We start from the raw sequence: 26,354 nt of genomic DNA on the forward strand, positions 1-26,354 counted from the left end.
ACTATTTTTGTGGCGAGAAATGTTTATAATAGTTTAAAATTGAAAAAAAAAAAGATTGATGAGTCAAATATATTTTTTTAATCTGATAAACCCGATGCCATGGTATGGGACATCAAAATCGGTTCCTAACCATCTTGAATTTGATGCAGTACAGTTGTCAAACCTCTCAACTGTAAGTGGTACTGATAAATTTTGCGATTTATACTAGTCATTTTTAGCCATGCAAATTTTTGATTGGCGGCAGACAAACATTCATTCTTTTCTCTTTTGAGTAAATGCCTCTTCTAGGTTTGTGGCAGAGCTATGATGAGTTGCTTATACTTTTGTATTGAGTATACATCTCCATACCTGAGGCGTACAGCAACTCCCCGGCCCACAGCAGCACCAGCCAGAAGGGGAAGTCGGCAGGGTCCACGGCATGGGGGACGGGGAGGATTGTGTGTAAATTATGCATGTCTATGGCGTATGTATTATGTAGGAATGTGAGCTGAGCCATAAGGGAGCCTAGGCATTTACCACCCTACTACCAGAGTAAGGAGGGAGTGGGGTGGCAATGTAGCATATGTTTGTCCTCCCACTTTGGGTTTAGAATTTTGCAGTTTGTGTTTTAGCTACTAATGTATCAATACTTATCATTTCCAAAAATGAGCTATGACCTAGCCAATGAAGACATGGCACAACTTTGGATTTCACCCCCCAATCTCAAATGGTTTTTACAGAAAACTTCTCTTCTCTTGCTTCAGGCATTTGCAGTGCCGCTTGCAAAAGTGATTGCGGTCTTCAATATGAAATCATCAACTTGACTCTGTATATATAAAAATGACCATATAAAACAGATTCTCCTTAAACTATTAAACCTATTGCTGAACCTGAACCAACAAAATAAAATATATTGTAAGCCCTGTTTAGCACCTATAGCCAGATGAGTTGTGTTTCCAGTATCTTACCGGAATAATGGCAAAACACACTTTCAACAGCGGATAGATAACATTAACCTAGCAAATTACAGGTTGTTACTCAACTAATAAAGCTTAACATCACGCAAGACATTTTAGCATTTGAATGCTGAAAGTACCGCGCCGATGTACTCGATCAGGAACAGGCTGCCTACCGCTAGTTGGTCAGTGCGCAAAGATGGGCACAGTGCACAGTTTGACTAGGCCTGGGGTTGTTCGGCATGCAAAATGACTGTCTACACAGTTGAATGGAGTTTGACACTGAATGAGAGAGGACGCATCTGTCACAAAATAAGTATTTTCAGAAAGTAGAAATAATGTGATATGAGCAAATCATTTTTTGTGAACCGGCGATTCATAACATTTGAATAGATTTATCTGATTTAAAAAATATATAAATAAATATAAATATAATATAAATTCCCCCATTTAGGTGACCTGCATGGTTCTGGTACCAGTTTCGTTGTGACACCGTAGATCGAAATGGCTTTCATTGAGCGGTAGCTCTGATTCTCACGGACACAGGAGTATATCTCATCCGCCTATGTGAAGTAGGATGTCAAATCTAACACCACTTGAAGCTAGGATGACCCTCTCACCATTTAATTTGCTCTTCTGACTGTCCAACTCCTTGCTGAACCCTACGTCACATCGTAGCACAGCAGGAGAGTGGTTTCGTACCTCTAGCACATTCGATTTATAGCCAACTTTATCAAATGTAAAATTAGATTGATTTTAAACAAAAACACTGTCATAGACGGACAAGATCAATGAGATGAAAGGAGAGTTCCTAACGAGTTCAGGAACTCAAGCTAGAGCTATGTGTGACGTTCACAGCGATAGGGCCAGACATTTTGATCAAGGGAGACTTCTAGAAAATTAGCACCTTCTAACACTAAACATACATACAGTGGGGCAAAAAAGTATTTAGTCAGACACCAATTGTGCAAGTTCTCCTACTTAAAAATATGAGAGAGGCCTGTAATTTTCATCATAGATACACTTCAACTATGACAGGCAAAATGAGGGGGGAAAAAAAATCCAGAAAAATCACATTGTAGGATTTTTTATTTATTTATTTGCAAATTATGGTGGAAAATAAGTATTTGGTCACCTACAAACAAGCAAGATTTCTGGCTCTCACAGACCTGTAACTTCTTCTTTAAGAGGCTCCTCTGTCCTCCACTCATTACCTGTATTAATGGCACCTGTTTGAACTTGTTATCAGTATAAATGACACCTGTCCACAACCTCAAACAGTCACACTCCAAACTCCACTATGGCCAAGACCAAAGAGCTGTCAAAGGACACCAGAAACAAAATTGTAGACCTGCACCAGACTGGGAAGACTGAATCTGCAATAGGTAAGCAGCTTGGTTTGAAGACTGTGGGAGCAATTATTAGGAAATGCAAGACATTCAAGACCACTGATAATCTCCCTCGATTTGGGGCTCCACGCAGGATCTCACCACGTGGGGTCAAAATGATCACAAGAACGGCGAGCAAAAATCCCAGAACCACACGGGAGGACCTAGTGAATGACCTGCAGAGAGCTGGGACCAAAGTAACAAAGCCTACCATCAGTAACACACTACACCGCCAGGGACTCAAATCCAGCAGTGCCAGACGTGTCCCCCTGCTTAAGCCAGTACATGTCCAGGCCCGTCTGAAGTTTGCTAGAGAGCATTTGGATGATCCAGAAGATTGGGAGAATGTCATATGGTCAGATGAAACCAAAATATAACTTTTTGGTAAAAACTCAACTCGTCGTGTTTGGAGGACAAAGAATGTTGAGTTGCATCCAAAGAACACCATACCTACTGTGAAGCATGGGGGTGGAAACATCATGCTTTGGCGCTGTTTTTCTGCAAAGGGACGACTGATCCGTGTAAAGAAAAGAATGAGGCCATGTATCGTGAGATTTTGAGTGAAAACCTCCTTCCATCAGCAAGGGCATTGAAGATGAAACGTGGCTGGGTCTTTCAGCATGACAATGATCCCAAACACACCGCCCGGGCAACGAAGGAGTGGCTTCATAAGAAGCCTTTCAAGGTCCTGGAGTGGCCTAGCCAGTCTCCAGATCTCAACCCCATAGAAAATCTTTGGAGGGAGTTGAAAGTCTGTTTTGTCCAGCAACAGCCCCAAAACATCACTGCTCTAGAGGAGATCTGCATGGAGGAATGGGCCAAAATACCAGCAACAGTGTGTGAAAACCTTGTGAAGACTTACAGAAAACGTTTGAACTCTGTCATTGCCAACAAAGGGTATATAACAAAGTATTGAGATAGACTTTTGTTATTGACCAAATACTTATTTTCCCACCATAATTTGCAAATAAATTCATCAATGTGATTTTCTGGATTTTTTTCTTCTAATTTTGTCTGTCATAGTTGAAGTGTACCTATGATTAAAATTACAGGCCTCTCATCTTTTTAAGTGGGAGAACTTCATGTCTTACGATGACAGAAACGCAACAGAGAGGAAGAGGCGAAGCGAGAGGTTTTACTCTCGCCAAAATCTTCCCAAAATAAGCCGAATGTGTTTCTATTAGCTTTATTTTGGACCTAAACTTGGTCGCCTGCCTTCCTGCCTCTGGGACAATGACTCCTCCCATTGCTTGAGGGGAGAATTTATTTATTTTAATTTGCATTTCATATTTTCTTTTTACCTTTATTTAACTAGGCAAGCAGGTTAAGAACAAATTCTTATTTTCAATGACGGCCTAGGAACAGTGGGTTAACTGCCTGTTCAGGGACAGAATGACAGATTTGTACCTTATCAGCACGGGGATTTGAACTTGCAACCTTCCGGTTACTAGTCCAACACTCTAAATCACTAGGCTACCCTGCCGCCCCTTAGCAGGGATTCAACTAAAAGTATTAAATTACATTTGCCCAAGTTTATCATAATACATGAACAGAATACATTGCACTCAAAAAGTATTTGACCCCTTGACTTCCACATTTGTTACAGCCTCGTTCTAAAATGGATACCCCATAATGACAAAGCAAAAAACTGTTTTTAGAAATGTTTCAATATCACATTTACATAAGTATTCAGACCCTTTATTCAGTACTTTGTTGAAGCACCTTTGGAAGCGATTACAGCCTTGAGCCTTCTTGGGTATGACACTACAAGCTTGGCACACCTGTATTTGGGGAATTTCTCCCACTTCTTTGCAGATCCTCTCAAGAGCTGTCAGGTTGGATGGTGAGCGTTGCTGCACAGCTATTTTCAGGTCTCTCCATAGATGTTGGATAGGGTTCAAGTCTGGGTTCTGGCTGGGCCACTCAAGGACATTCCGAGACTTGTCCCAAAGCCACTTGTGCACTGTCTCAGCTGTGTGTCTAGGGTCGTTGTCCTGTTGGAAGGTGAACCTTCCCCCCCAGTTTGAGATTCTGAGCACTTTGGAGTAGGTTCATTGAGGATCTTGCTGTACTTTGTGCCGTTCATCTTTCCCTCAATCCTGACTGGTCTCTCAGTCCCTGCCACTGACACATCCCCACAGCATGATGCTGCCACCACCATGCTTCACTGTAGGAATGGTGCCAGGCTTCCTCCAGACGTGACGCTTGGCATTCAGGCCAAAGAGTTCAATCTTGGTTTCATCATGGTCTGATCAAATCATATGTCACATGCTCCAAATACAAAGGGTGTAGACCTTACCGTGAAATGCTTACTTACAAGCCCTTAACCAACAATGCAGTTTTTGTACATGTAGGTTGGGGTTAAGTGATAAACAGTGAGTAGCAGCAGTGTAAAAACAATGTAAATAGTTTGGTGGCCATTTGATTAATTGTGGCTTATGGCTTGGGGGTAGAAGCTGTTAAGGATCGCTTGCCGTGCAGTAGGCAGAGTGAACAGTCTATGACTTAGGTGACTCGAGTCTGACAATTTTTGGGCCTTCCTCTGACACCGCCTAGTATATAGGTCCTGGATTGCAGGAAGCTTGGCCCCAGTGATGTACTGGGCTGTTTGCATTACCCCCTGTAGCGCCTTAGGGTCAGATGCCAAGCAGTTGCCATACCGTGGAGTGATGCAACCGGTCAGTATACTCTCGATGGTGTAGCTGTAGAACTTTGAGGATCTGGGGAGGTGTTGCTATGCCCTCTTCACAACTGTCTTGGTGTGTTTGGACCATGATAGCTTGTTGGTGATGTGGACATCAAGGAACTTGAAGCTCTCAACCCGCTCCACTACAGCCCCCAGTGACTGAGGGGGTATACTACTCTATGCCATTAGATGAATCCCAGAACATATTCCATTTTGTGCTAGCACAACAGTCATGTAGCGTAGAAGCCGCGTCATCTGACGACTTCCGTATTGAGCGAGTCACTGCTACTTATTGCTTGTAAGCAGGAATCAGGACGACAGATGTGTGGTCAGATTTGCCAAATGGAGGGTGAGGGAGAGCTTTGTATGCATCTTGGTGTGTGGAGTAAAGGTGGCCTAGAGTTTTTTTCTCCCCCCTCTGGTTCCACATGACATGCTGGTAGAAATTCGGTTAAACAGATATAAAATGTGCCTACATTACAGTTCCCAGCCACTAGGAGCACCACTTCTGGATTAGCATTTTCTTGTTTGCTTATGGCCTTACACAGCCCATTGAGTGCAGTCTTAGTGCCAGCATTGCTTTGTGGTGGTAAATAGACGGCTAAGAATAATATAAACTCTTGGTAGATGGTCCGGTCTACAGCTTATCATGAGGTACTCTACCTCAGGCAAGCAATACCTCGATAATTCTTTATTAGTTGACATCGCACACCAGTGGTTATTGACAAACAGACATCCCTAACCCTGGTCTTACCAGACTTAGCTGTTCTGTCCTGCCGATGCACGGAAAACCCAGCCAACTGTATAATATCGGTGTCGTCGTTCAGCCACGACTCCGTGAAACATAAGATTCCAGTTGGTAGGATAATCTCAAATGAAGATCATCCAGTTTATTTTCCAGTGATTGCATGTTGGCCAATAGAACAAATGGTAACAAATTCTCTCAAAGCACCCCGATCTCCTCCCCCTGTATTTGTCTTTTCTTGACGCGAATTACAGATTTGGGCCTGGTCTTGAGGAAGCAGTATATTCTTCACATCAGCTGCATCAGACTAATTAAAGAAATAAATAATTTGCCAAGTTCGAGGTGAGTAATTGTTGTTCCGATATCCTGAAGCTCTTTTCGGTCATAAGAGATGGTAGAAGCAACATTACATACAAAATAAGTTACAATGCGAAAAAAACTAAATAGCATAGTCGGTTAGGAGCCCGTAAAACTGCAGCCATCACCTCCGGCGCCATTATCTGAGTGAGCCGGAGCCATTATCTGATAGTCCTTTAGTTGCCTTTTGGCAAACTCTAAGCGGGCTGCCATCTGTATTTTACTGAGGAGTGGCTTCCTTCTGGCCACTCTGCCATAAAGGCCTGATTAGTGGAGTGCTGCAGAGATGGTTGTCCTTCTTGAAGGTTCTATCTCCACAGAGGAACTCTGGAGCTCTGTTTGAGTGACCATCAGGTTCTTGGTCATCACCCTGACCAAGGCCCTTCTCCCACAATTGCTCAGTTGGGCCGGGCGACTCCAATCAAGTCATAGAAACATCAAGGATGATCAATGGAAACAGGATGCACCGGAGTTCAATTTCAAGTCTCATAGCAAAGGGTCTGAATGCTTACAGTACCAGTCAAAAGTTGACACACCTACTCATTCAAGGGTTTTTCTTTATTTTTACTATGGTCTACATTGTAGAATAGTGAAGACAAACTACGAAAACGAATCATGTAGTAACCAAAAAAAGTGTTTAACAAAACAAAATATATTTTTATATTTGAGATTCTTCAAACTAGCCACCCTTTGCCTTGACAGCTTTGTACACCCATGGCCTTCTCTCAACCAGCTTCAACTGGAATGCTTTTCCCACAGTCTTGGAGTTCCCACATATGCAGAGTACTTGATGGCTGCTTTTCCTTCACTCTGCAGTCCAACTCATCCCAAACCATCTCAATTGGGTTGAGGTCAGGTGATTGTGGAGGACAGGGCATCTGATGCAGCACGCCATCACTCTCCTTCCTGGTCAGATAGCCCTTACACAGCCTGTAGGTGTGTTGGGTCATTGTCCTGTTGAAAAACAAATGATAGTCCTACCAGATGGGATGGCGTATTGCTGCAGAATGCTGTGGTAGCCATGCTGGTTAAGTGTTCCTTGAATTCTAAATCGGACAGTGTCACCAGCAACGCACCTCCACAACTCCATGCTTCACGGTGGGAACCACGCATGCGGAGATCATCCGTTCACCTACTCTACGTCTCAAAGACACGGCGGTTGAACTAAAAAGGTCAGAATTCCACCATCTAATGTCCATTGCTCGTGTTTCTTAGCCCAAGCTAGTCTATTGGTGTCCTTTTCGACCATGAAGGTCTGATTCACGCAGTCTCCTCTGAACAGTTGATGTTGAGATGTGTCCGTTACTAGAACTCTGAAGCATTTATTTGGGCTGCAATTTCTGGAGGCCGGTAACTAAGGAACTTTTCCTCTGCAGCAGAGGTAACTCTGGGTCTTCCTTTTCTGTGCCGGTCCTCATCATAGCGCTTGATGATTTTTGCGACTGCACTTGAAGAAACGTTCAAAGTTCTTGAAATGTTCCGGATCAACTGACCTTCATGTCTTAAAGTAATGATGGACTGTAGTTTCTCTTTGCTTATTTGAGCATTTCTTACCATAATATTGACTTGGTATTTTACCAAATTGGGCCATCTTCTGTATACCCCCCTACCCTTGACAAAACACAACTGAATGGCTCTAACGCATTAAGAAGGAAAGAAATTCCACAAATGAACTTTTAAGGCACACCTGTTAATTGACATACATTCTAGGTTATGAAGTTGGTTGAGAGAATGCAAAGCTGTCAAGGCAAAGGGTGGCTACTATCTCAAATATATTTTGATTTGTAGGAACCAAAAAAAGTGTTAAACATGACCCCATGTGTTAATTTATAGTTGATTTTTTCACTATTATTCTACAACGTAGAAAACAGTAAAAATAAAGAAAACCCCTTGAATGTATATGTGTCCAAACTTTTGACTGGTATTGTATGTAAATAATGTATATTTTTAATACATTTGCAAACATTGCTGAAAACCTGTTCACGCTTTGTCATTATGGGGTATTGTGTGTAGATTGACATTTTTTAATTCTTACAGTTTTTATCTTTTAGAGACTCCATCCGTAATGTAGTAGTTGGGTTTCAGTCCAGAGAAATTATCCAGGTCCTCAATAAGGCCTTAAAGGTTGGATAACTTCGCGTACATTGATACGTGTCTCTAAATCATACATTTTTAGCCCCATAATATTCTTAATGAAAATTAATTGAGACAGACTTATTGAAACTGCAATAGCCTTATTGGGACAATAGACCTATTGAAAATTTAGCCCAGTGTAGGTAGGCCATTGCAAGTTAAGAGTTTTTTTTTTTTTTTTAATTGCTCCAAAAATTCTAACCTATGCAAAGACCCTTAAAAGGAAGAGTGGTTCTCAAATTCCTGGAGAGTGAGTAGTAGTGGTGCTGTTGGTAAGTGACAAGCCTCAGCATGCCTTACTTACCCATCGATGGTGAGCAGCTCAAAGGGAGCCTGTTTGTCACACACAGGGCAGGTCCACGTGGGCTTCTTCTCATTCATTTGCAGGAAGTAGATGGCATCGAAACACTGCAAGTGGGCACAGGTGAGCACCCGACACGGCACTCCTATCCGCATCTTCACTAGCTGAGAGGAGGAAGAGGAAAGGGAGGCATGTTATTAGCATTAGGCTGTAGACAAATGGTGGGTGGTAGCCTGTTCCTCGTGTTATGGTTTTCTTTGTTTTGGTCAGTAACAACTGAAAGGTTTAAGACTTGCTCTTTAATAAGAAATTAAAGCATGACTGGGTGGATATGGCTTGTGGTGAGAGTGCAAATCCTCACAGGACAGATGAGGGACACCCGTAGCCCTGTGGTGGCGATCTCGTTCTCTGGATCAAAGCGTAGCTTGTCCTGGACTGGACACAGCAGAAAGAAACTAGTTCAACGTCACACAGCACAGGTGTAAACATTACTAAAATGCAATAAAGCATGAAAGGCCACTTACTGCGTTCACGACAGCGTTCTGCACTCTCCACTGAGCAGTGTTTAAGTTGGCTGAAGAGCTCTGCTGATGTGAAGACCCGCACTAAATACACTGCCACCGAGTAGCGCTGCAGACAGGACGAGAAGACATGAGTGAGCACTGAACAGAATGAACACACTGGAAATAGCAGCAGATATCTGAAAAACAACCACACCATTTCAAATACGTGTCATGGAAATTAATCAAAACAGCTTGAGTACATCACAGAGTTTACTTTAGATGTGCAAAAGGTGTCGCCTCCTGGCAAGGTTCTAAAATAACAGTGTAAAGTTTCAACCAGAGACTGACCTTGCCGAAGTTGCCCCATGTGACAGTGGCCCGGTTGGTGGCAGTGGAGAGGTGTAACCAGGGTGTGATGTTGACTGGGCGACAGGGACGACGCGGTTCCACACCTGGCTTATTAGATGGGTAGTAACCCTGTACAGAACAAATATAGAAATGTTTAGCAACCAAGATATAGGCACTTTCTTCTGAGTTGTTGGTTGGTTTGTTTGCCTGAGAGCATGAGATTCCCCAGCTTGACTACTTACTGGTACATGACAGTAGGACTGGTTGACTTTGACAGCAATATTGGGAGGGTACTGATCTTCCTGGACACCGATTGAGTCTGTATAACAGATTCTGTAAAGGATCATAGCAAAAGCACAGGAGGTTCAGTGGTTATCAGTGTTAGATGGCAACATATGTAATCCTCTTAAACACAGCCATTCTCAGTGAATGGTTGTGGTGGTCCGATTTGTCATTCAATACACACAAAATGTACACTTTTGTTGGGACTTGATAAATTTGATAAAGGACACAGTAGAGGAAACTATAATTGTCTGTAAACGTTCCAAATGTCGACAGAACAAACTACAATAGACGGGTGAATAATTTTCCTTATCTGTGAAATAGACCATGTGACAAATGCAGTAGAAATGCTTTGATGCACATTTTTTATAGAATAGAACCATGTTGCAGTCAAGAAATGCTACCCTACACAAAGGTATGTGGACACCCCTTCAAATGAGTGGATATGGCAATTTCAGCCAAAATTGTTGCTGACAAGTGAATATGGCAGAGCAGCCACACAAGCCTAAGATCTAAAGGTCCTAAGGTCTAAAACTCAACCACCATTGGTTTCCAGAGCAGTGGAAACACGTTCTCTGGAGTGATGAATCACACTTCACTATCTGGTAGTCCAATGGACAAATCTGGGTTTGGCAGATGCCAGGAGAACGCTACCTGCCACAATGCATAGTGCCAACTGTAAAGTTTGGTGGAGGAGGAATAATGGTCTGGGGCTCTTTTTCATGGGTAGGGCTAGACCTCAGTTCCAGTGAAGGGAAATCTTAATGCTGCAGCATACAATTACATTCTAGACGATTCGGTGCTTCCAACTTTGTGGCAATGCCCTCATGCACAAAGCGAGGTCCATACAGAAATGACTTGTCAAGATCAGTGTGGAAGAACTTGACTGGCCTGCACAGAGCCCTGACCTTAACCCCATTGAACACCTTTGGGATGAATTAGAACGCCGATTGCGAGTCAAGCCTAATTGCCCAACCTCACTAATGCTCATGGCTGAATGGAAGTCCCCGCAGCAATTCTCCAACCGGCCATGATTGGGAGTCCCATAGGCAGTGCACAATTGGCCCAGCATCATCCGGGTTTGGCAGTCATTGTAAATAAGAATTTGTTCTCAACTTGCCTAGTTAAATAAAAAGGTACAATTCTATTTTTATTTTTTTAATGCTTCTTTCCAATAGAGGGCCTTAACTGTTATGCTGTTGGCATGATGATAGATGCTTGACTGTCAATTGACAAAAACATTTTTTTTTTAACTGACTGATCCATAATCTCATAATGAAGCCTACCCTCTGTGCTGCATCTGCAAGCTGTTGGCTAGAGCGCATGTGCCAATACCAAAGTGGGCACACTTGCAGTGTATTGCAGACTTTTGTGCCAAAAACAAGTGTTAAAAATGGGATGGAAACACATACTTCTGTTTTTTATTCTGTAAATGAAGTTACAGCGTAATTATGTACAGTTTTTAACAATGTTTTTTTTTTGGGAGGGGGTATATTTGTCCTGCTACACATTTTTGTAAATGTGTAATGAAAATGTGTTCTTGCATATTCCAACTCCCCCCTGAGACACCCGTAGGGAATGGGATCATGCCACAGTCACCATTGTCCACATGCCCCTGGAGCAATTGGGGTTAAGTACGTTGCTCAAGGGCACAGCAAAAGATTTTTCACCTTGTGGGCTCTGGGATTCAAACCAGGGACCTTTCAGTGACTGTTCCAACGCTCTAAAATCAAGGTTACCAAAAAGACAATTTGATGGAAAACCACTACTACAGGTAAAATGTGCATATTGTTTGTTTGAATGTTATAATATTCACTTGAATATCATAGAACAAATTGATGGAAGCCTAGCTACTGATCTAGAATAGGCTTCAACTGTATGTACTGGAAATTACCTATGCAATTGTGGGATTGGTGTGCTGTTATGTGTAGGACAGTTGAACTCTTGTAAACTCACCTAAGAACCACCTGGATTGCCTTCATTCCTGGTCGAAGCTCACTAAAACAACAAGGGAGGGAATGTTATGGTACCCCCCAGTGTCCACTCAAAGTCACAAGCAGTAGAAAAAAACCACAGTTAACTTTGAATAAAAGTGTTATACTCACGTCGAGTTTCTGACTTGGTCCGCTTGGCTCTGTGTTAATTCAAATATGCATTGACTGTCCTGCAGTTTCTCACTGTTCTGGGCAACTACAAGGACAGATGCAGAAGGAAAAAAGATATACACATACCACAAGTTCCCTGTGCTTCGCAATGTCCAAAATGTCCTTAGCGCTTAATTGTAATGTCATGTTTCTGTCATTAATATACAGTGTCATCAGAATGTATTCAGACCCCTTAACTTTTTCAACATTTTGTAGGGTTACAGACATCTGTCTCATCAATCTACACACAATACTGATAAGGACAAAGCAAATACAGTATAAGAAATGTTTGCTAATTTATTAAAAAAATGTAATGGAAATATCACATTTACATAGGTATTCAGACCCTTTACTCAGTATTTTGTTGAAGCACCTTTGGCAGTGATTACAGCCTGGAGTCTTCTGGTTATGACGCTACAATCTTGGCACACCTGTATTTGGAGAGTTCCTCACATTCTCTGCAAATGCTCTCAAACTCTGTCAGGTTGGATGGAGTGTGTTGCTGCACAGCTATTTTCAGGTCTCTCCAAAGATGTTCGATCGATCGGGTTCAAGTCCAGGCTCTGGCTGGGCCACTCAAGGACATTCAGAGACTTGTCACAAAGCCACTCCTGTGTTGACTTGGCTGTGTGCTTAGGGTTATTGTCCTGTTTGCAAGGTGATCCTTTGCCCCAGTCTGAAGTCTTGAGTGCTCTGGAGCTGGTTCATTGAGGATCTCTGTACTTTGCTCTGTTCAGCTTTCCCTCGATCCTGACTAGTCTCCCAGTCCCTGCCGCTGAAAAACATCCCCACAGTATGATGCTGCCACCACCATGCTTCACCGTAGAGATGGTGGCAGGTTTCCTCTAGAAGTAACGCTTCACATTCAGGCCAAAGAGTTCAATCATGGTTTCATCAGACCAGAGAATCTTGTTTCTCATGGTCAGAGTCTTCAGGTGTTTTTGGCAAACTACAAGTGGGCTGTCATATGTATTTTACTGAGGAGTGTCTTCTGTCTGGCCACTACCATAAAGGCCTGATGGTTTGAGTGCTGCAGAGATGGGAGAAACTTCCATAAGGACAACCATCTCCACAAAGGAACTCTAACTTGGTGGTTCCAAACTTCTTCCATTTAAGAATGATGGCCACTGTGTTCAGGGACCTTCAATACCTCAGAATTGTTTTGGTACTAGAGGTCGACCGATTAAACAGAATGGCCGATTAATTAGGGCCGATTTGAAGTTTTCATAATCGAACATTGTATTTTTGGACACCGATTATTTTTTTTTTTTTACACCTTTATTAAACTAGGCAAGTCAGTTAAGAACACATTCTTATTTTAAATGACAGCCTAAGAACGGTGGGTTAACTGCCTTGTTCAGTTAGCCACCCTTACGGCTAACTAGTCCAACGCTCTAACCACCTGCCTCATGAGAAGCCTGCCTGTTACGCGAATGCAGTAAGAAGCCAAGGTAAGTTGCTAGCTAGCATTAAACTTATCATATAAAAAACAATCAATCATAATCACTAGTTATAACTACACATGGTTGATGATATTACTAGTTTATCTAGCGTGTCCTGCGTTGCATATAATCGACGCGGTGCGCATTTGCGAAAAAGGACTGTCGTTGCTCCAACGTGTACCTAACCATAAACATCAATGCCTTTCTTAAAATCAATACACAGAAGTATATATTTTTAAACCTGCATATTTAGCTAAAATAAATCCAGGTTAGCAGGCAATATTAACCAGGTGAAATTGTGTCACTTGTATTCATTGCACGCAGAATCGGGGTACATGCAACAGTTCGGGCAGCCTGGCTCATTGCAAACTAATTTGCCAGAATTTTACGTAATTATGACATAACATTGAAGGTAGTGCAATGTAACAGCAATATTTACTTATGGATGCCACCCGTTAGATAAAATACGGAACGGTTCCATATTTCGCTGAAAGAATAAACGTTTTGTTTTCGAAATGATAGTTTCCGGATTCGACCATATTAATGACCAAAGGCTCGTATTTCTGTGTATTATGTTAGAATTAAGTCTATGATTTGATAGAGCAGTCTGACTGAGCGATGGTAGGCACCAGCAGGCTCGTAAGCATCAGCAGGCTCGTAAGCATTCATTCAAACAACACTTTTGTGCGTTTTGCCAGCAGCTCTTCGTTGTGCTTCAAGCATTGAGCTGTTTATGACTTCAAGCCTATCAACTCCCGAGATTAGGCTGGTGTAACCGATGTGAAATGGCTAGCTAGTTAGCGGGGTGCGCTCTAATAGCGTTTCAAAAGTCACTTGCTCTGAGACTTGGAGTAGTTGTTCCCCTTGCTCTGCATGGGTAACGCTGCTTCGAGGGTGGCTGTTGTCGATGTGTTCCTGGTTCGAGCCCAGGTAGCGGAGAGGAGAAGGATGGAAGCCCCAGACCGAGGGTGATTGACCGTCATCTTGAACTTCTTACATTTTCTAATAATTGCGCCAGTTGTTGCCTTCTCACCAAGCTGCTTGCCTATTGTCCTGTAGCCCATCCCAGCCTTGTGCAGGTCTACAATTTTATCCCTGATGTCCTTACACAGCTCTCTGGTCTTTGCCATTGTGGAGAGGTTGGAGTCTGTCTGTTTGATTGAGTGTGTGGACAGGTGTCTTTTATACAGGTAATGAGTGGAGAACAGGAGGGCTTCTTAAAGAAAAACTAACAGGTCTGTGAGAGCCAGAATTCTTACTGGTTGGTAGGTGATCAAATACTTATGTCATGCAATAAAATGCAAATGAATTACTTAAAAATCATACAATGTGATTTTCTGGATTTTTGTTTTAGATTCCGTCTCTCACGGTTGAAGTGTACCTATGATAAAAAAATACAGACCTCTACATGCTTTGTAAGTAGGAATACCTGCAAAATGTGTATCAAATACTTGTTCTCCCCACTGTATGTAAATCAAAAAAGGTATTTGCAAAAATTTCTAGACCTGATTTCACTTGTCATTATGGGGTATTGTGTGTAGATTGCTGAGGATTTTGTATTTATTTAACACATTTTAGAATAAAGCTGTAATATAAAATGTGGAAAAAGTCATGGGGTCTGAATACTTTCTAAAGGCGGGCCAGGTTTTTTTACTGACCAGGAACTTTTTGGCCTCTCTACAAGGACTTGACTAGACCGAAAGCTCTCCACATCTCACTGACAAAAATCACTCACTTAGCTCTGTTGGCGGCAACAGCGTCTCCAGAGTTTGGTAGAAGGGCAGCGACACCAGCTTGACCTCAGCCGCAGGTGTGGAGGACAGCTTGGGGATGCCGTTGAGGTAGTCTGCGCCCTGAGTGCCTGTGGGGGACGAGCTGAGGGAGGAGTAGGCCACCGGAACCCCCTCCGGGCGCCGAGCAGCCAGCCAACCCGACGCCTTGGGGAAGCGTGACTCGTACAGCTGCCGCACGTTCTTCAGCAGCTCTGGGCTGTACTCTGTCTGCACCAGCCTCAGCGCCCGTCCCACCAGATCATGCTTTAGACCACTCTTACTGCGGCCCATGGAGGCCAGCAGCGTCTGCAGGTCAGACACCCGGAAACTCTTCACCATGTTCTGAAGGGAAGACACAAAGGAGAGAGAGTGATAGGAAGAGGGGAAGTTTTGGATTACCATCTTGATTCCTTGAGCTCGGCAAGTGCCAATAACTTTAAAAAGGTAGCCTACACTAGTTACTCAACCCTGCACGTTAAGAGGCTGCTGCCCTATGTACATGAAATCACTGATCACTTTAATAATGTTTTACTCATTTCATATGTACAGTTGAAGTTGGAAGTTTACATAGACCTTAGCCAAATACAGTGAAACTCAGTTTCACAATTCCTGACATTTAATCATAGTAAAAATGTCCTGATTTAGCCAACTGCAGTAAAAGGTTAAAGAAGGATTTTTAAGCCTTGAGACATGGATTGTGTTTGTGGCCATTCAGAGGGTGAATGGGCAAGATAAATATTTAAGTGCCTTTGAAAGGGGTATGGTAGTAGATGCCAGGCGCAGGACTGGCTTAATGCAGGGATTTACCGGGGCTGAAGCCTCTATGCCCAGGAGGCAACAAAAATATATATAAATAAAGGAACTGTATCCAGTATATATATTACAAACACACAATATAGATTGAGAGTTGAAGTCAGAAGTTTACATAAACTGAGTTGAAATGTATTTGGCTCAGGTGTGTCTCAATTCCTGACATTTAATCCTAGTAAAAATTTCCTGTCTTAGGTCAGTTAGGATCACAACATTATTTTAAGAATGTGAAATGTCACAATAATAGTAGTGAGAATGATTTATTTCAGCTTTTATTTCTTTTATCACATTCCCAGTGGGTCAGAAGTTTAGATACACTCAATTAGTATTTGGTAGCATTGCCTTTAGATTGTTTAAATTGGGTCAAACATTTTGGGTAGCCTTCCACAATAAGTTGGGTCAAACAAGCTTTTTTAGTTCTGCCCACAAATATTCTATAGGTTTCAGGTCAGAGCTTTGTGATGGCCACTCCAATACATTGACTTTGTTGTCCTTAAGCCATTTTGCCACAACTTTGGAAGTATGCTTGGGGTCATTGTCCATTTGGAAGACCCATTGGCAATCAAGCTTTAACTTCCTGATTGATGTCTTGAGATGTTGCTTTAATATATCCACAATTTTCTTTCCTCATGATGCCATCTATTTTGTGAAGTGCACCAGTCCCTCCTTCAGCAAAGCACCCCCACAACATGATGCTGCCACCCCCATGCTTCAAGGTTGGGATGGTGTTCTTCAGCTTGCAAGCATTCCCCTTTCTCCTCCAAACATATTGATGGCCCTTATGGTCAGTTGTATTTTTGTTTCATCAGACCAGAGGACATTTCTCCAAAAAGTATGATCTTTGTCCCCATGTGCAGTTGCAAACCGTAGGCTGGCTTTTTTTAAATGGCGGTTTTGGAACAGCGGCTTCTTTCTTGCTGACTGGCCTTTCAGGTTGTCTATTGGACTCGTTTTACTGTGGATATAGATACTTTTGTACCCGTTTTCTCCAGCATCTTCACAAGGCCCTTTGCTGTTCTGGGATTGATTTGCATTTTTCGCACCAAAGTATGTTTATCTCTAGGAGACAACGCATCTCCTTCCTGAGCAGTATGACAGTTGCGTGGTCCCATGGTGTTGATACTTGTGTACTATTGTTTGTACAGATGAACGTGGTACCTTCAGGCATTTGGAAATTGCTCCCAAGGATGAACCAGATTTGTGGAGGTCTACAATTTTTTTCCCCTGAGGTCTTGGCTGATTTCTTTTGATTTTCCCATGATGTCAAGCAAAGAGGCACTGAGTTTGAAGGTAGGCCTTGAAATACATCCACAGGTACATCTCCAATTGACTCAAATGATGTCAATTCACCTATCAGAATTTTCTAAAGCCATGACATAATTTTCTGGAATTTCGAAGCTGTTTAAAGGCACAGTCAACTTAGTGTATGTAAACTTGTGACCCACTGGAATTGTGATATTATTTTACTCCAATTTGTAAGTCGCTCTGGATAAGAGCGTCTGCTAAATGACTTAAATGTAAATGTAAATGTACTTATAATTCACTCTGTCTGTAAACACGAGCATTTTGCTATACCCGCAATAACATCTGCTAAATATGTGTATTTGACCAATAACATTTGATTTGAAGAGCTGTGCACTGACCTATCTATATAATTACCTGGTATAAAGAAATTAACACTCAGCATGTCAACTCAAATGATTAATGCTAAATTGAAATACACATGACCAGAAGTATGTAGACACCTGCTCGTCAAACATCTCATTCCAAAATCATGAGCATTAATATGGAGATGGTCCCCCCTTTGCTGCTATAAACAGCCTCCACTCTTCTGGGAAGGCTTTCCACTAGATGTTGGAACATTGCTGCTGCAGGGACTTGATTCCATTAAGCCACAAGAGCATTAGTGAGGTTGTGCGATTAGGCCTGGCTCACAGTCGGTATTCCAATTCATACCAAAGGTGTTCGATGGGGTTGAGGTCAGGGTTCTGTGCAGGCCAGTCAAATTCTTCCACACCGATCGACAATCCATTTCTGTATGGACCTCACTTTGTGCATGGGGGCATTGTCATGCTGAAATAGGAAAGGGCCTTCCCCAAAACTGTTGCCACAAGGTTGGAAGCACAGAACCATCTAGAATGTCATTGTATGCCGTAGCGTTAAGATTTCCCTTCACTGGAACTAAGGGGCCTAGCCTGATCACTCCAGAGAACATGTTTTCACTGCTCCAGAGTCCAATGGAGGCGAGCTTTACACCACTCCAGCCGACACTTGGCATTGCACATGTTGATCTTAGGCTTGTGTACAGCTGCTCGGCCATGGAAACCCATTTCATTAAGCTCCCGACGAACAGTTTGTGTGCAGACGTTTCTTCCAGAGGCAAACAAGGACTGACAATTTTTACGCTCTACATCACTTGGTGGTCCCGTTCTGTGAGCTTGTGTGGCCTACCACTTCGCGGCTGAGCCGTTGTCGCTTCTAGAGGTTTCCACTTCACAACGACACCACTCACAGTTGACCAGGCAGAAAGTTAATTATTGACTTGTTGGAAAGTGTGATGGTGTCATTCTAATGCAAATGTTTGTCTATAGAGATTGCATGGATGTGTGCTTGACTTTATACACCAGGCAGCAATGGGTGTGGCTGAAATAATAGCCGAATCCACTAATTTGAAGGTGTCCACATATACTTTTGTGTAAATATAGTGTCTGTGCACTTGCTTCAAGTAATATTTTCCTCCCTCCCATCTAGAATTCAGTAGCATGACCCATGAGCCCCTTCTGTTCCTAACACCATGCATAGAATATTTTTCCTGCAAACAAAACCTAGACTGGTCCCCCCTTTAAATAGTGTAGGACACAACACCATCGGTGCATTTGAAGACCCATCAATGCATGTAGCTAGCTAGTCACTATCTACACTGAACAAAAATAGATGCAACATGTAAAGTGTTGGTCCCAGGTTTCATGAGCTGAAATGAAAGATCCCATAAATGTTACATACGCAGAAAATACTTCTCAAATTTTGTGCACATCTCTGTTAGTGAGCATTTCTCCTTTGCCAAGATAATCCATCCACCTGACAGATGTGCATATCAAGAAGCTGATTAAACAGCATGATTACACAGGTGCACCTTGTGCTGGGGACAATTAAAGGCCACAAAAAATATGCAGTTTTGTCCAACACCACAGATGTCTCATGTTGAGGGAGCATGTAATTGGCATGCTGACTGCAGGAATGTCCACCAGAGCTGTTACCAGAGAATTTAATGTTTATTTCTTTGAGAGAAAAAAAATAAACCCGCACACTAATCTTGATAGCATCAGTGCTCTTTAATAAGCTTTAAGTATCAGCCCCAAGGCCTTCGCCAGAGCTTTTGTGATTTTTTTTTTTGCAGCCTTATGTAGACAGCTTTACTCACATCCATCGAATGTGGTTCGAGTCGACGGAAAATAAGTTAGTGTTACCAAATATAAAAAAGGGTGTACATAAAACATATTAAACACATCTGTAAAACCACAATGAGGACATCAACCCACCAAGCAAGTTTTCATAAATCATTGGGTACAGCGCAATACAGAGTAATCTGAAATGGGAGCATTCATTCATGTTCAAAACGGTTCCCAATAAATTACAATACGTGCTCCACCACCCATGTTATCTACATGATTAAATGTCCATGTGGATTGTGTTATGTAGGTAAAACCTCTCGTTCTCTCCAGAGAATTTGTGAATATAATTTTTTTTTTTTTTTATCAGGAGAAACAACAGGGTTTATACAGTCCCAGTAGATTTTAAATGACCAAAAATATGACATTTCTACCGTCAAATTTTGTGGCATTGAGAAGGTCAAGATATCAGACAGGGGAGGTGACATAAATAATACGTGATATAAATAATACTCTGAGCCAAAGAGAATGTTTTTAATGATGAAATGCCAATGTATGTTACGTCGTAAATTTGATCAATTAATGCCCACATTTCAGATTACTCTGACGTCACACTATTTTAATATTTATCAAATGCACATTGTTATTTTTGGTAACGCTTACTTACTTTCCCTCGACTCTAACCCCATTTGATGCATGGAACAGATGTGGGTGGAGCCATGTCGACATAATTCTTTTTTAACTCAAAAGCTCTGACGAGGGCCTTGAGGCCGATACGTAAAGCCTATTAAAGAGAAGTGATACTATCAAGAGAAGTGTGGGTTTCTTATTTTTTTCCCTCATTTTATCCAACTGTTACCATGCACCTTAAAAAAAAAAGACAGCTCAGATGTGCGAGTGCCCTTTGAAATTTGAATGTTAATTTCTCTATCATAAATCACATCCATTGGTGGTACGTCTAACCTGGGTTGCTCCTCTTTTCAGTTCGCTGCAGCTAGAGGCTTGGACGAGCTGCAAAAAAAAACTCCACTGTTTTTATCTCCATCTCTTCATTCAAAGACTCAATCGTGGACACTTACTGACTGTTGTGGCTGCTTCGCGTGATGCATTGTTGTCTCTACCTTCTTGCCCTTTGTGCTGTTGTCTGTTCCCAATCATGCTTGTACCATGTTTTGTGCTGCTGCCATGTTGTTATGTGTTGCTACCATGCTGTGTTTTCATGTGCTTCTGCCATGCTAAGTTGTTGTCTTAGGTCTCTCTCTTTATGTAGTGTTGGTGTGACTTGCCTAGTTAAATAAAAGCTTAAATAAAAAAATAACCGGCCTCACAACCACATACCACATGTAACGCCAGCCCAGAATCTCCACATCTGGCTTCTTCACCTGCAGGATCATCTGAGACACGCCACCACAGTTGATGAAACTGTGGGTTTGCACAACTGAAGAATTTCGGCACAAATTGTCAGAAACAGTCTCAGGGAAGCTCATCTCCGTGCTTGTCGTCCTCACCTGGGTCTTGACATGACTGCATTTTGGAGTTGTAACAGAGTTGTGGGCAAACGCTCACCTTCGACGGCCACACTGGCAACGCTGGAGAAGTATTCACTTCACGGAATAATCCAAGTTTCAACTGTACCAGACAGATGGCAGACAGTGTATGGCATCTTGTGGGTGAGCGGTTTGCTGATGTCAACATTGTGAACAGAGTGTCCATGGTGGCAGTGGGGTTATGGTATGGCATAAGATAGCCATTGATCGAATACAATTGTTCGTTGTCTATTTGAATGCACAGAGATACCCTGATGAGATCCTGAGGCCCATTTTCGTGTAATTCATCTGCCGCCATCACCTCGTTTCAGCACGAAATGCAAAGCCCCATGTCACAACGATCTGTACACAATTCCTTGAAGCTGAAAAATGTCCCAGTTTTTCAATGGCCTGCATACTCACCAGACATCTCACCCATTGTGCATGTTTGGAATGCTCTGAATCGACAGTGTTCCAGTTCCCACCAATATCCAGCAACTTCGCAGAGCCATTGAAGAGTAGTGGGACAACTTTCCACAGCCTGAACAACTAACTATATGTGAAGATGTGTCGCTCTGTATGAGGCAAACGGTTGTCACACCAGACACGTTCTGATCCACGATCCTACTTTTTTTTTAAAGGTATCTGTGACTGACAGATTAATCTGTATTCCCAGTCATGTGAAATCCATAGATTAGGCTTTATTAATTGATTTCAATTGACTGATTTCCTATATGAACTGTAACTCAGTCTAATATTTGTTGCGTTTATATTTTTGTTCAGTGTAGTTAGAAAAGTCTTGCAAACTAATTACATCAATCTCATTAATTCAGGTTCATTTCTACAACTCGTGTATCAGGCTTGCAGCGTGTAGAGGTGGACAGCGGCATTGACAATTGCCTTGTCTGACAAGAAGCTAGGCTAGTGGGTAAGCTAACGTTAACTCCACTTGCTTTGTTGTTATCCCAACAGTGAAAATACGTCCATTGACAAGTCAAAGTGCCAGTGGATGGACCGAATGTTGAATGCAATCTCTCGCATAAACATTGAATGATACAATTTCGCACTGACTCCCTGCTGGCGAGTGTTTTTATGGCCTCATCATTCATTTTCCATGTCCCTGCTAGCTAACGTTAGCTAGACGCACTTAGCGGCGAAGAGAAACCAGTTTCAATATAACTACCAATTAATCAACCTTCTCTAAGTTAAACCCTTTTATACAGTATTCATGGGAAACCTTTACAGTTTCCCATACTAACCGGCCATCTCCCACGCAGGCCCTTTCCTATCAACCCGGTCGAGCGGATCTCTGCTTACCATCGCTTCCACCAGTTCGCCCGCCATCTTTGTACAGCAGCCCCGCGAGAGGCAGAGCCGAAAGGTAGTCCTTCACCAGTGAGAAGCAGACGGGACGCTCGCTGCTCGACGCTTCTCTGCTTCCAATCACAGCGCAACCACACTACGAGCTTCAAGGAGTATGTTGAAAGTAGGCGTGTCATCATTGTTTTAAAGTGACAGTTCAACTTTTTTTTAAACACTCAGAGACAGGCCTCCCATATATGTAAGGCCTCACTTATAAGAAAACATAACCAGCCACTAAGTAGCTGAACGCTGGAGTTTGCTGAGTTTTATACTATCGAATCAAAGAGGATATGCATTGTGAAAATAATTCAAATTCAAAACAAGAGGAGAGCATGACCTGTTAAATGGGGAGGAGCGCATGGCCCAATCAACTCCTGTCCGAGTGAAACATTCCGCTTCGGGAAATGCAACGAACCATTGGATATCGAATAAACTCTTTATCTATTTTGAACAATAATCTAAATATTCACAGGGAGCCAAGTCAAGATGCAGTACACAGATGTAGTGCACTGAAGTCACATTGGAAGAGAGGTTATACATGCTTCTCGATTTAAAAATGCAGTCCAATGAATAAGAGCAGTCCTGTGTTAATTATTTTCTCTTGATTTCACACCCTCCCCTGGTAATCCATTTCTGGATTTTCAAACTTCTTGATTTGTGCTGAAGAACAGAGATCGTAAACCCAAACCATTTATGTTTCAAATCAAATGAAAGAATAATATAAACTTTAATATATAATCTTTGCATGATTTGACTTTCACCTCAAGTTTGCATATTAACTGTGATAGGTAACAGATAATTGGAACAATATATATTGTCCCAGCTCTGCTCTATGTAGGCCTACTTTAATACCATTCATGTGTGCTTTATCATAAGTTGTTTGCTTGCACACAAACACATTTGAGCAAAAATTACATTCACAGGACAGTCAGTGTCTTACAAAACCCCCAGTTCTGGGAAATATCAGCTTCATATTATAATCAAACAGTGTTGGCTTGAGGTATTGTAAATTAAAATGGAGGTGTATGTCCTCTTGACAATGACATAATTATCCTCAGTATTTTTTTATTATGGAATCATTTCTATTTAATGATACATTTTATCACATGTCTCATTCAGGCTACTTGGATGGTGTAGGCAGGCTGTAGTAGTAGTTCTTCAACTTGGACAGACGAGGGCAATATAGTCCACCGGTGGTTCATTCCTCTCATTCTTGAACAGCCCCAATTCGTCTGGACATGGACTCTACAAGGTGTCGAAAGTGTTCCACAGGGAAGCTGTTCCATGTTGACTCCAATGCTTCCCACTGTTGTGTCAAGTTGGCTGGATGTCCTTTGGCACTCACGAGAAACTGTTGAGTGTGAAAAACTCTGCAGCTTTTTTTTCACCTTTATTTAGCCAGGTAGGCAAGTTGAGAACAAGTTCTCATTTACAACTGCGACCTGGCCGAGAATAAAGCAAAGCAGTTCGACACAAACAACAACACAGAGTTACACATGGAATAAACAAAACATACAGTCAATAATACAGTTGAAGAAACTCTGTATACAGTGTGTGCAAATGAGGTAAGAAAAGGCAATAAATAGGCCATGGTGGCGAAGTAATTACAATATACCAATTAGACATTACAGTGATTGATGTGCAGAAGATGAATGTGCAAGTAGAGATACAGGGGTGCACATGAGCAAGATAAATAAATAAATACAGTATGGGAATGAGGGAGTTGGTTGGGCTATTTACAGATGGGCTGTGTACAGGTGCAGTGATCTGTGAGCTGCTCAGACAGCTGGTGTGAAGCGAGGGCCAGCCAACGAGAGCGTACAGGTTGCAGGGGTGGGTATTATATGGGGCTTTGGTGACAAAACGGATGGCACTGTGATAGACTGCATCCAATTTGTTGAGTAGAGTGTTGGGGGCTATTTTGTAAATGAAATCGCCGAAATCGAGTATCGGTAGGATGGTCAGTTCTTGACACAAACCAGTGAGACAGGCACCTACTACCATATCCAGTTCAAAGGCACTTAAATATTTTGTCTTGCCCATTTCCACTTTGAATGGCACACATACACAATCCATGTCTCAATTGTCTCAAGGCTTAAAAATAATTATTTAAAAACTGATTGAAGTGGATTTGACAAGTGACATCAATAAGGCATCATAGCTTTCACCTGGATTCACCAGGTCAGTCTATTTAATGGAAAGAGCAGGTGTTCTTAATGTTTTGTATACTCAGTGTATACATTATACACATCATTGGTGTAAAACAGTTTGCATGCCCCACCTTGTTCTATTACAGTAACTACAACCAGAGAGACAGAGGCGAGAGGGTCGACTCCGCTCCAAATCTGTCCTAGTTAAAATAAGCACTAAGCAGACCGAGGGAGGGTTTTTGTATGGGGGGCAATGAGAGTGCCAAATTTGGTCAAGATAAAAGGGAATTGCTATTTTGATAGATTAGAAGTATTTGATCAAATAGAAGTTTCATAATGCTTAAGTTGTTACAAGTGTACGGATCTGTGCATGTGACATTCCTGAATCTTTGAGAATTTTATTTTTTATATCGGAATTGTGCCTGTTGTTTGTTCATTGTTATTTCTCAAAGATTTCATAACCACATCTTTAATCAATTCAACAATGACGAGACGGGAGACAGGATACAGGAATTCAGTTCAACCATTTATCTGGAATGTGCTCAACTCAACATACAGTACCAGTCAAAAGGTTGGACTTTTGCCCTACTCATTCAAGGGTTTTTCTATATGTTTTATATTTTCTACATTGTAGAATAATAGTGAAGACATCAAAACTATGAAATAACGCAAATGGAATCACCTAGTAATCAAACATTTATTAAACAAATCAAAATATATTTTATATTTGAGATGCTTCAAAGTAGCCACCCTTTGCCTTGATGACAGCTTTGCACACCCTTGGCATTCTCTCAACCAGCTTCATGACGCAGTCATCTGGAATGCATTTAAATTAACAGGTGTGCCTTGTTAAAAGTTTATTTGTGGAATGTCTTTCTTCTTAATGCGTTTGAGCTAATCAGTTGTGTTGTGACAAGGTATGGGTGGTATACAGAAGATAGCCCTATTTGGAAAAAGACCAAGTCCACATTATGGCAAGAACAACTCAAATAAGCAAAGAGAAACCACAGTCCACCATTATTTTAAAACATGAAGGTCAGTCAATCTGGAACATTTCAAGAACTTTGAAAGTTTATTCAAGTGCAGTTGCAAAAACCATCAAGCACTATGATAAAACTGGCTCTCAGAGGACCGCCACATAAGCATTTCGCTACACTCGCAATAACATCTGCTAACCATGTGTATGTGACCAATAAAATTTGATTTGATTTGAAAGGAAGACACAGAGTTACCTCTGCTGCAGAGGATAACTTCATTAGAGTTACCAGCCTCAGAAATGAGAAATTAACTACACCTCAGATTGCACCTCACAGAGTTCAAGTAACAGACACATCTCAACATTAACTGTTCAGAGGAGACTGCGTGAATTAGGCCTTCATGGTCAAATTGCTGCAAGGAAACCACTACTAAAAGACATCAATAACAAGAAGAGACTTTCCTGGGCCAAGAAACACGAGCAATGGACATTAGACGGTGGAAATCTGTCCTTTGGTCTGATGAGTCCTAATCAGGTTCCCACCATAAAGCATGGAGGAGGAGGTGTGATGGTGTGGGATTGCTTGCTGATGACATTGTCAGTGATTTATTTAGAATTCAAGGCACACTTAACCAGCATGGATACCATAGCATTCTTCAGGTATTATTACCATAGCATACGCCATCCCAACTGGTTTGCATAGCATACGCCATCCCAACTGGTTTGCACTTAGTGGGACTATCATTTGTATTTCAACAGGACAATGACCCAACACCTCCAGGCTGTGTAAGGGCTATTTGACCATGGAGAGTGATGGAGTGCTGCATCAGATGACTTGGCCTCAACTATCACCTGACCTTAATAAATCTTCTTCAGGATCGGTGTCCCGTCCGCGGGACGGTTGAGCTAATGTAGGCTGATGTGATTAGCATGAGGTTGTAAGAAACAAAACAATTCCCATGACATAGACATATCTGATATGGGCAGAAAGCTTAAATTCTTGTTAATCTAACTGCTCTGTCCAATTTACAGTAGCTATTAGAGTGAAAGAATACCATGCTATTTTTGAGGAGAGTGCACAGTTATGAACTTGAAAATGTATGAA

At 41.9% G+C, this 26,354-nt stretch overlaps 1 protein-coding gene across 3 annotated transcripts in view; it reads right to left on the minus strand.

Annotated features, from left to right (window-relative positions):
* pias4a (protein inhibitor of activated STAT, 4a) overlaps window positions 1-22,246 on the minus strand; it is a 28,519-nt gene extending 6,273 nt beyond the window's left edge. The window contains exons 1-9 of one of the 3 annotated variants that reach the window (XM_035779602.2): window positions 22,079-22,246; window positions 15,000-15,378; window positions 11,784-11,868; window positions 11,635-11,676; window positions 9,639-9,729; window positions 9,397-9,525; window positions 9,070-9,175; window positions 8,907-8,980; window positions 8,549-8,709 (exon numbers count right to left, since the gene is read on the minus strand). In XM_035779602.2, the coding sequence (XP_035635495.1) occupies window positions 8,549-8,709; window positions 8,907-8,980; window positions 9,070-9,175; window positions 9,397-9,525; window positions 9,639-9,729; window positions 11,635-11,676; window positions 11,784-11,868; window positions 15,000-15,378; window positions 22,079-22,105 (1,094 nt within the window). In that variant the 5' untranslated portion in view covers window positions 22,106-22,246. Of the gene's footprint in view, window positions 1-8,548; window positions 8,710-8,906; window positions 8,981-9,069; window positions 9,176-9,396; window positions 9,526-9,638; window positions 9,730-11,634; window positions 11,677-11,783; window positions 11,869-14,999; window positions 15,379-21,184; window positions 21,298-22,020 lie in introns of those variants that run through there. The other 2 variants (XM_035779607.1, XM_035779609.2) reach the window with 2 other exon arrangements.
* Window positions 22,247-26,354: the final 4,108 nt, after the last annotated feature.

Source organism: Oncorhynchus keta, chromosome 1 (genome assembly GCF_023373465.1).
Source record: "Oncorhynchus keta strain PuntledgeMale-10-30-2019 chromosome 1, Oket_V2, whole genome shotgun sequence".
NCBI classification, from domain to species: Eukaryota; Metazoa; Chordata; class Actinopteri; order Salmoniformes; family Salmonidae; genus Oncorhynchus; species Oncorhynchus keta.